At 40.2% G+C, this 11,120-nt stretch overlaps 1 protein-coding gene across 1 annotated transcript; it reads right to left on the reverse strand.

Moving 5' to 3' along the window:
• Positions 1 to 495: 495 nt before the first annotated feature.
• On the reverse strand, positions 496 to 10,015 carry sel1l (SEL1L adaptor subunit of SYVN1 ubiquitin ligase). Its single transcript, XM_026318887.1, has 21 exons — positions 9,484 to 10,015; positions 9,358 to 9,395; positions 8,944 to 9,139; positions 7,912 to 8,079; positions 7,497 to 7,602; positions 6,766 to 6,928; positions 6,572 to 6,625; positions 6,367 to 6,426; positions 6,198 to 6,279; positions 5,921 to 6,075; positions 5,280 to 5,336; positions 5,119 to 5,187; positions 4,665 to 4,742; positions 4,392 to 4,454; positions 4,080 to 4,167; positions 3,715 to 3,863; positions 3,264 to 3,429; positions 3,011 to 3,085; positions 2,682 to 2,854; positions 2,396 to 2,524; positions 496 to 2,219 (listed from the first exon to the last, which is right to left on the reverse strand). Exons 1-21 carry the CDS (start codon positions 9,569 to 9,571, stop codon positions 1,947 to 1,949), a joined length of 2,430 nt encoding a protein of 809 aa, XP_026174672.1. The 5' UTR covers positions 9,572 to 10,015; the 3' UTR covers positions 496 to 1,946.
• Between the last annotated feature and the right edge of the window lie 1,105 nt (positions 10,016 to 11,120).

Here is an 11,120-nt window from a genome sequence, read left to right on the forward strand (position 1 = left end):
TATATAAACCACAAAGCATCTGCCTGAACAAAAAGGTTGTTTCAGACAGACACACGGCCTCACGCGTGCTCTGCCCTCTTTGCTGGTTCTAGCACTTACCTTTGACAGAGCAGGACACGAGCGCACATGTTGCCACGGCGACCCAAAGCCACTCCATAGTAGTGCATATAGGCCAGTCAATGGGTCGCTCCTACAGCCTGCACAATGTGATGCTCAGTTTTTACAGCACTGCCACTTTGTCTCGCCCTCCCTCTAAAGCTGAGTGACAACCTGCGAGTCCAGTCAGAGCCATTTTAACTGTTCAAATCAATGTCAGCAAAAGTCAGTTTTAACTGAGAAGCATTAAATATTCATATATTATTATTTTATTAATTTCTTTATAAACGTGTATTTGCAATGGTAAAAATCCAGTCTTTGACAATGTCAACCAAGTTTTCAGTTGGGCAAATTGTGAGCTGTGTGGTTTTGATACAGGAAACAGTTTGGGAAAATTAATCATCGTACAAATAACATTTTACTGTCTCTTTTGATTTCATACAGTCCATGCAAGTAAATTCTCAATTCTAACAAGCACATGTTGTGAAATGGAACAAATGGGCCTTAGAGGATAAAATTCATGTGGAAAAATTTGAAGTTTCTAATATTGTTCTGATAAATACAGTATGGCCTAAACATGGCTTACTTCATTTGCTTGGATTTAGGGACATCTGAGCTGAAAAGTGTAGGCTGAGCTTTTGGTGAGGGGGTGGAAAATCTCACAACAGTTGAAGTTGTATAACCAAACAAACACAATCCCATCCACTTCCTCTAATGTAGAAACAGTCCAGAGTTTGAGGCGGTGCTATCTGTAAGGCTGCTCCAGTTTCTGCCTCAGCTAACACAAGGTTTAATAAATAACATAAAAAGCAAAAATGGACCGAGGATGAGAGACCAACTGCTAGAATGAAATCAAAGCTGGCAAAAGGAAAATTATCACATCAAGGTACAGCAACCCTTGAAAAGGGTTTTATTTCCTGCTCCTTTAAAATGAAATTTTAAAGGCTGCACGCTCAGACAGTGAAAGATGTTTCCACATAAGGGATTTTAGTGTCACCTCAGTTTTAACCAACTTCAGCAAACACAGCAACCTGTGTTTGGAATTTAATGATATAACAAGCATACAGCCAAGCTTTTCCAACACTTAAGGTAAACCATTTATCAGTGAATCGTCTATACCGATGACATAACATGGCTTTAGTATATTTTAGCACTGTTACTAATGCTGAATGAGAAAAAAAAAAACTCTGAAGTGTTGATACTGTCAACTGAACAAATAACAATGCAAAAATTAAAGCAGAAGTTCTGCACTCAATGTGTATCTGAAGAAATGTGCCTAAAATTAAAGTCTGCAAAAATAATCACAAAACATGCAGAAACCTGACTCTTCATCAGCAGGACAAGGGCAAGCAAATAAAAGGGTTTTAGTTCACATTTTCCTGCCTTATATTTTCGCAAAAGGGGACAGTGAGAAGAAACTAATGCACATATCATATCCCAACTATGTCAACTTGTTGATTAGTCAAGTCCAAAATGCCTTTGATCTGGCAACCACAGGGCTATTTCCATGGTGAGGACACAGGTGCTGCTGGCAGGATCCTGAGTCACAGACTAACAAGTCCCAAGGCTTTGTTATCCTCACAAAAGTCTCTTCTGTACCATTGTCCATAGACACCCCCACTGTCTTGCTCTCAGCATGACCAGCATATTTGAAATGGAGAAAGGGAGTCGTGAGACAAGAGTTCAGCAGCCATCTTAGTTTTCTTTTAGCAGTGTGGAGAGGAGCAGGAAGAGTGGTGAGTGCTGATCAAACTAGGAAGCATTCAGCTAGGAAGCACCAGCTGCTCCATGCAGTGGGCTGGCAGAGCCTCTGTCTGTCTATTACTGCCCTCACTCTTTCTAGCTTCCTTTCACTGCTGCTCCTCTTCCTCCTGGGCTGCACCCGGGTCTTGTGTTTCTCCCTGACCCTGGAGCTCTGCCTGGGCTTGTGGCTGTTCCTGAGGGGGTCTGGGTGGGGGTGCTGGAGCCGGGACAGGAGGGCGAGGGGGCACTATGATTTGATGTTGGCGTTGTCGGTAAGCAATGACTGTACCCAAAAGCAGGGCAATGACAGTCATGAGGTAGAGGTCCCACTCTGGACCCAGAAGCTGATCCAGGTCCACCTGAGAAATCAGCTCCTTCAGCTGGTAGGAGCAAAAGGCAAGTGGGGACAGGGTGGAAGACAAAGGTACATACAATCAGTTTCACTTCCCTCAAAATAAGGAAGTTGTTCCCTTTAGCTTCATTTCCAATACTGAGTTTCTATTTCAAAGCCAAATTGTCACAGGTCCAGCTTGTAGCTTTAGAAGCAAGTACTCACATTAAGATCCTGTAGGTACTGCAGCGTGTAAATCAGGCCCAGCTTACACAGGGCCAGGAAAACTGGGACCTGGGCATCGGGACTGGCTTCAGCGGCCATGTCATAGAAACGCTTTGCTAGATGGATGTCCTGCAGAAGACACATTCAGTTCTCTCAAACCAATTCTGAATAACAGGTCTGTGTGTGCATCTATGACCTTCAACTCTTGCATTTATAAGTCATGGCTCTGTGAGTGAAATACTGAGTAAGTTCATGTCTTGGAGTCACCAGACAAATCCAGGCTCACCTGTTTGATGCCTAGGCCTTTCTCATGCATGTAACCCAGATTAAACATGGCCTGGGCACTGTGCTGCTGCTCTGATGCCAGTCTGTAGTGGATGACAGCTGTTTCATAGTCCACATCTGTGCCATAGCCATAGAAGTGGTAATCCCCTAGTTTTATCCTTGCCACAGTGTAACCTGGAAAAGACAATTACGTGATTTCATTTTACTCTGGGTTTTGTATTAAGAAACCACTTGTTTTTGTATGTAAACAAATCATAGATGTTTTTACAATAAATCAGAAATGTTAAATCCTAAACATTAATGTAGGAACACTAGGGACAGCTAACTCACCTTGTGCTGCGGCTCTTGTCCAGTGGAGCAAAGCACGAGGGTACGTCTCATTTTCAGTAAAGATTTTTGCCCCTTCTGTTTGTTACAATGCATATATAGACAAAATGTTAAAAGACTACATTTTACAAGTAGGTACCTCCACAACACTGCACAATAAAACCAAAATATTTTTCCCCAACACTTCTGAGTTGGTCTATACATCTAGATCTCAAATATAACATTACTATATGCTAATATTTAGTTTTTTTCTTACTCTGGTCCAGAATGAAGGCGACGTTGCTCTGGGCCACCTCGTAGCCCTGCTCAGACAGCAGCAGATACTGCACCAATGCGGCGTCTGTCTCACCCTCCTTAAAGCTGCCGTAGGCCGTCATCAGGCGCTCTGACCAGCGACCACGCTCACAGACATTTTTAAAAAGCTGCAGCAAAGACACAGGAAGAAGAAGAAGCAGCTCATTTTAATAAGGAGCTGTGCACGCTGATGTAACTGTTTCTAGGGTTTATGACTTTTCAAATGATATCACAAAGACTGTAAACACAGATCACTGAAACAAGACATTCTAATTTAGATGAGACACAACAGAATTAGCAGCATATGGGCATGAAGGGATGAGTAACTGCTGAATCACAGCAAAGTGTTGCTCACAATTCTTCCAATTTCAACACAATGAAGAGAAAGAAGTAGCAGCTCCAGATGGGCTCACCTCCACAGCAGTGTGACAGGAACGCATCACGCCAGTGCCAGTGGCATGCATCTGGGCCAAGTTGTAAAAAGCCAGGATATGGCCTGCCTGTGAGGCCAGGTTGAAGAACTTAAGTGCCTGTTTGTAATCACGCTTCACACCAATACCATCTGAACAAAAGAGAGCAAGATTAACAGTGAATTACATCTTAAAGAAAATAAGTTTTTCTCATGAGCAAAAAATTAAAAAGAAGAGAGAGGGAGATTGAGGGCTAGTAAAAGACAGATTATGCAGTAACAGGATTAACCAGACAAAAAAATAAATAAATAAAATAAAAAAATAAAAAAATGAAGGAAAAGTTTGCTTCACGTGCTCAGCTCACTCACTGTAATACATGGTGCCCAGCTGCAGTTGTCCATCCACCCAGCCCTGCTCTGCAGCTTTCTGGAAGTATTTCAGTGCCAGCTCATAGTTCTGAAGACACAAACACACAGGGTCCATATAACTGCTCTGATTTCTGCATCACACAAAACGAAAGCCTTGTACAATGAACCACTGATATTTATATCTTCCCATTTTCATGTTCTTTAGCTTGAGGTTAAAGGAAAATAAGGTGAAAAATGGGTCCAAGTGGGTTTATATTCTGTTAATGGAGAGAGAAATTCAAAAGGATTTTGACATGTAAAGCAGTTTCTTACCACTGGGACACCTCTTCCATATAGGTAGGCCATGCCCAGGCCACTCTGTCCAACTGGATTGCCCTGGATAAAAAAAAGCAACCAGTAAATGAAAAGGACTACATCAAAGGAGCTAATGCCAGCAAATGACAGTTTAATAACACTCCAGAGGTAAAACTGTTAATAGAAAGCTGTTGCTCTCCTGAGGTAATATTTATTAAAAAATACTGCTAAGCACCTATACACATGGGGTCAGTTCAGATAAAGATGAAGACATTGCAATACAACTGTTACCAAGTCTGAAGCCTTCTTGAAGTACTGCAGGGCTGTCTCATTGTTCTGAGGGAGAAACTCGCTGCCTTCTGAGTACATCTGACAGACAGAGGAAGATACAGCAATGAAAATCTTGATGCACTGCCCTCTGTGAAAACAGCTATGACAAATCATTGGCTTTATTTATTTTGGATTGAATTTTGACCATCTTGCTGCTTTCCAACTCATATTCATAACGCCTGAAAACACAAAATGAATCACTTACTTAAAAAGGAAAACTTGGCTCTTTGAGAATGTGACTATACTGAAATAGCTGTTTTAACAAACTAGGGACAATGTACTTTGAGCTGGTTACTGTACAAAGAAAAAAAGGAACAGTGTTTGAATAAGAAAGTGTCTAATGATAAACAACCAATCAGCTAACAACTAATCACATAGACTGAGAGGCAAAAGCCAGGGAAGACATGTGACTCACCTTGCCAAGGAAAGCCATAGCATGTGTATTCCCTGCATTTGCAGCCTGGGTGAAGTAGTCATATGCCCTCTGTTGGAGAGGAAGCATCAGAAACGCATTTAGCAAACTTAAAATCACAAGAAAACAGTATTTGAAAAGAATCTTTGAGAAAGAAATGTCACCTGGTGATTCTGTTCTACCCCACGTCCTCCATGCAGATGTAGCTGACCAAGTCCCACCTATTGGGACACAAATAAGACAGTTAAATTCAATGACACGTAATATTTACACCTCAGATTGATACTTTACACTCACACAAGGACATCTTCCATTAATTACATAAATGCAATATTGTTAATATATTTGTAAAAAAAAAAATGTTAAACTAAATTTAAATTGTGATTGTGGCAGACCACTGTCACTGGTGCTTTCCCCCTCTGTTATGTATATTATTACCTTTCTGACCATAAGACAAACTTTAAGGACAATAAATGTATAATTCGGTAAAAGATATATTGCAGCAAAGTCACAAGTGGAAATGATTTGTGGATACAAAACATTTGATTATACAAAACACATTTTGCTCATGATGACATAACATTTTGATATCAGTCACAAAAGACAATGCATGCAATTACTTCCCACATTGCTACTTATAATAAAAAACTATAATAATATAATAGTGTACTATATTGATTTGAATAACTTCTGTGCCACTGTCCTTCATATATCAAGACATTTGACTTACAGACATGTACAGTATGGGACTATTTATATCCTATTAGTGCAAAACAACAATAAAAGACATTGCTAACCGTTTTACCTGAGCTTGTACGTCTCCTTTCTCAGCGAGGAACTGGTAATACTGGATTAGGTCTTCCTCCAGCATCCCGCTAGTGGAGCCTGGGTTTTCCACCTCATCCAAAAGCCTAATCCTCTGCACTGCTGAGCCCCCTGTCAGGGACACATCACTGGCCACTGAAGGTGGTGAAGGAGAGTAGAGTGGAGTAAAAGTAGATGTTAAAGATGGGATTTTAATGAGGTCATGTCCAATGACATACATTACATTAAAAGGTTGGGCAATTGCAGTAAACTCTCACCCTGGTTTGCCACAAGCCTATAGTGTGTTAGTGCTGACTCACAGCTCTGGGGTACACCTACACCTCCCCAGTATCTGTATCCCTAACAGGAGAACAAGAAAAGCCATTTTAACACCTGTAAAATAGAGTGACTCTGCCTTTGCTTCACTGACAAGACAAATAAACGCACCAGAATCATATGAGCTACCAAGTTTCCACCAAGTGCACCGAAGGTGTAGTAAACCAAGGCCTGAAAAACATCAAAATGTAGAGAATGAACAACTGTTATTACTTTAGTCTAGCAGATGTCCTTTACACACTGAAACTTAGAATAAATGCTCATTCAAAAACAGTAGGACATAACTAATAAATTATGTCATACAGAAAAATAGTACCTTAGCTTGACTCGAGTTCACTCCAAGTCCTGCAGCATACAGAAATCCCAGAGCCTGTGGACAAACAAACAAATCACAATGTTACATAAGTGATACTCTAAGCACAATTGAGTGTTTTTATAAAATGTGTACTCAAAATGCTGTTCAACTTTTTGTTAAAGTGAACTTTAAAATTTCTTGTATAAGAAATTTACCGTCTGAGCTTTGGGAGAGCCCTCGATGGCAAGTTTCTCAAACATTTCTTTGGCCTTGGTAACATTCTGGTTCAGATAGTCTCCAAACAGCATGGCATACGCCACCTTCTCCATGGCTTTCTGATGGCCCTTCTCTGCCACCTTCAGCAATTTTTCATACAATCTGAGACACAGGTTAGATGAGCAGAGGTTGCGTGGGTGATGTCAGGTTTAATAAAAATGATGTGTACATAACAACCAGTACTGTTACACCTAAAGCAAATAATGATGTGCCCAGTGCAGCCGCATGGTAATAAAAGCACACATAAAATAGACAGTGCCCTCCCAAAATAAAATTTGCAATCAGATCAGCTACATACACAGTGAAATTTGATAAAATGGCTGTTCATGTATATGAAAGTACAGAAGGCTCAGTTGGCTCTAGATAAGTTGTGATATGCCACATTTAAAAAGATATTTGAAATCAACTAAGCCAAAATCTCACATCACAGCTTAATGAAATGGGAGTGGTTCATCTTCAGACTTCAAGAGCCTAGGCTATTATTGGGAAATTTATTGTGCAGCAATAATTATAAATAAGACGTAAAATTTCCAAAATAGAAGTTTTGTGTTTTTTCCATGAAGAGCAAAATAACACCATAACACATTTGGTTATCAGCAATCCAAATGTGTCTTGCACAGATGACTCAGGCCAAAAGACTCAAAATCTAGTTCATAACAATCAAACTCACTCCTTCTTTTGGGTTTTCCTGGATGTAACGTTCAGCATATGCAGGACAGTCTGATACTGCTCCTCAGCCTCCTCTGCCAGCAGTCTCTGCTGTGCTTGCTCCTCCGCTACACAAAGTAAAGGAGAAGCCAATATAAATGAAATAAGAGTTTCAAAAGTGTGGGGGGCAATAACTATTTTGAAAAAAACAATGCACATGCTCAAAGACCAAAATCTGTTTCAGCAGCTGTTTAACTTTCTTAAAAGGTGTTTAAATATCCAAAACATTAGCAGTAAACGGTGCATCTCCAATACATGTCTATGTGTCCTAAACAAGACATCATCCACTGAAAACCATTTGAGCAAATTCACAGCATAGCACATTAATAGCAAGACATTAAAAGGTACTTCATAAAGGCTCTGGATTTAGGACTCACTCTCACAGAACCCCCACTTTTTCTCTTGGTCATAGTCGTAGGTTGTAGCACACCACAGCCGTCCGTCTCCACGTCCATCAGTGGTACAGTCAGAGTATTCCTTCCCCTGGAAGAGGAATGGGAAGATGCAGGGTTCTCCGTGGGCTGTACCACCATTCACCACAGGAACTGTATAAAAATAAGTACAATTAGAATTGTGGGATAAAATAGATTGAAAAAAAATAATAATTTGAAAAAGCAATAATTAGCAATAGTAATTTTGGAATTACAACTCAAATAAAAAAAAAAAATCTACTCATTTCAATTAATTTCCATATATTTCCACCTTTATACAAGCTCCCTATGATACTTGTGCAGCCAGTAGAAAAATAACTAACAATCATGAAGCAGAATGATGTAACTGAGTGCAAGAGGAGCCACAGGTGCAAGGAACTGTTAATTCCTCATGGGGTTTAACCGTTTATCCAATCTGGTGCTGCCCTGAAACCACATGTGCCTTTGCTTAGAGTCAGCAAAACTGAAAACAGGTTAACGTGTCAAGATTCAGCAAAGCTTGAAAAGTAAAACAGGGCAATCCTCAGTCTCAGAAATATGCAACATTAAAAGAAATGAAGAAATGAAAAACCTGAGGGCATTGAGGAGTCAGCTTACACTTCATTGTAGGTTTAAATTAGAGGCCCCTGAAATGTAACACTAAAATTTCCAAGCACTTTATACACTGGTAAGAATCTTAATGTTTTATTTTCAGTACCAGGTATAGAGTTGAACCCCATCTAATTGGAACACCAAAATACATAAATGATAAAGTTTTTAAAAAAATGCAAACTCCAATCCCCAACCTCAGGTCTCACTGCATCACACAGTTATATCCAGATCCTCAGTGGTGTAAAACCCCCTGTTAAGCACAGCTACAGTATTTTAGTCTTACACTTAGGAATCTGAGATACAAAAAACACATCTAACACCACCCTGGGTCTTTTCCCTGGCAGCATTACGTGATCTTACTGTTTGATGGAATATTTTTCTCTTTACCCTCTTTAGGTTTCTCCTCAACTGGAGGAGGCTGGTCAGGTAGGTCCTCCTTTTCCTCTCCTTCCAGTCCATCTGCAGGTGAATGTTTGTCATCCTCTGGCTCTGGGACTTCACGGCCAGAGGTCACTGAGGCACCTGCAACAACGCGAGACGCCAGGTGGACGTCTTCCTCTTCAGAATCAGGGTCATGGTACGACTGGAGAGATTATTGTAAAGGCACAAGTGAAATGAGGGAATCACATTACATATTAAAATTGTTCATATGAAGAAGTACAAGAAAAAATAAACACTTTGATTCCTCTGTACTGACTAACTAACAACCTGCCTCAAAATGGTGTACCTGATCTCAGGCAAATGTAAAGGTAACTTGTAAATGTTAACTGGAGGATCAATATCAGATAGTTTATGACTTACCTTTAGCTCTGGTCCATCATTCCCGTGCTGCTCTTCATCTGAAACGGATTCATTTTGCAGCTTTATGATAAAACAGCTGAAGCAGCGTACAGCCACGAACAAACCAAGAGAACACGACACACTTACCGGCTGTTATTCCCTTGACGAAGACTATGAGGAGCAGGGTCCAAAAATAAAAGGCTCTTGCAGCCTTTGAGCACCTCTTATAGCCCATTGTTGCTTTAGTTGACAAGCTAACAATCTGTTAGCTGTAACTGCTGCTACCTCCTAACATTCAGTACAGTTGATAAGCAGCACACATATACTCACACGCACCGCCAAGAAAACAGAAACCTGAATACTAGCTTGGTTAATTTTAGCTACTGTAGTTGTCTAACAAGGTAACAAATCCCAAAGCTAAGCTAAGCTAACAAAATAGTAAGAGGCTGAAATGACGTTCAGCTAACAAGCTAGTGTTACACAGCCACACAAAACACCAAGCAGACTACACGACAAATTGCTCGAGCTAAAAACAAAACAGTTGCCGAGTACCTGTACGTACTTCAAACTGTAAGAGTCTAAGGGCTAGAAGATACAGCTTTAGCATATGATTTAAACTGACTACATATTACTTAGGTACCCATATTAAGCCCCTACTACCATCTGCTAGACACTTCCTCTATTTCGCAATTCGACCAATCACAGCGGGTCTACTGTGACCGTGGCCAATGAGCGGGCGTCAAAGATGTGTCAGCCAATCAGGTGCGTACACAATTATGTTTCCAGTTGACAGGCTTGTCCACGACACGTTATGAAAATAATAGTCATCTGAAAGAACAGTGGGTGATTAGTAGCAGCATAGGCAGTGTAAATACGAACTATATGTATAAGAATAGTATAAATGAACAAAAATATACACACACCTGAATATAAGGCGTATAAAAAGTGTAAGAAATGTGTCTTGCCTGTACAGGCAATGAATGATAGTGAGAATGTTTGCATTGCATGGTAAAAAAAAAAAAAAACATGGTTACAATGCAGACACTTGGGGGCACTGCAGTTCTCCACAATGGTCATACCCTCAGGCTGTGGGCAGATTTGAAGTTACTGTGGGAAATTTAAGCACATTGTTATTACAGATCATAAGTCTTTATTTATTGTGCCTCATGGTAGTTCTTTGGTGCAGGAGCCCCAGGAAACAAAACGAAAAAAGTGGAAAAGATAACTTATTCTGCATTACATACACATACATCTCATAAGTTCATTTTTAATAATATTATCTTTTCAAAGTAATATTGTATCACCAGCATAAGTATATTATAGTATAGTTATTTCCCTTTTAAATTCAAAGCACTGTACAACTAATGTCGGACATTATTGCAGTTCAAATTGATGGTGTGCATTTGGTGTCTGTGTCTAGCCACGGCCCTGTAAGCCCCACTAAAGCCATTAGCAGTCTGACCATCTGACTAACTGGGTTCATTACTCCTCACAGGAAATAGCACATGGTCTGAGCCGTTAGCTACCTAATGAAGAGAGGGAAAGCACCGTGAGGAAGTCTGCACATTTAATAGTGGATATTATAAGCCATGTAAATCCAGATACACAAAACAGCAAATAAGACAGAGTCAGGACTACAACAATTGCTCACAAAAGAGTGACATTTTTGCCACACATTTAACTCACCTCTCTGAAGCCACCAAAATAGAAGAATTTTGATCATAGAGCAGTTTCAAAACATTTTTCCAACGCATGTACTTTTTCAGGTCAGTTGCATACAAAAG

The sequence above is a fragment of the Mastacembelus armatus genome, chromosome 24 (assembly GCF_900324485.2).
Source record: "Mastacembelus armatus chromosome 24, fMasArm1.2, whole genome shotgun sequence".
NCBI classification, from domain to species: domain Eukaryota; kingdom Metazoa; phylum Chordata; class Actinopteri; order Synbranchiformes; family Mastacembelidae; genus Mastacembelus; species Mastacembelus armatus.

What these genes read in the sequence shown, in the direction of transcription:
- sel1l (XM_026318887.1), bottom strand. Translation starts at nt 9,571, where the DNA reads ATGGGCTATAAGAGGTGCTCAAAGGCTGCAAGAGCCTTTTATTTTTGG. An exon ending in CCTGTCACACTGCTGTGGAG is followed by an intron (nt 3,430 to 3,714) that starts GTGAGCCCATCT and finishes TCTTTGCTGCAG; the next exon opens with CTTTTTAAAAATGTCTGTGA. An exon ending in AAGGCCTAGGCATCAAACAG is followed by an intron (nt 2,525 to 2,681) that starts GTGAGCCTGGAT and finishes TGTCTTCTGCAG; the next exon opens with GACATCCATCTAGCAAAGCG.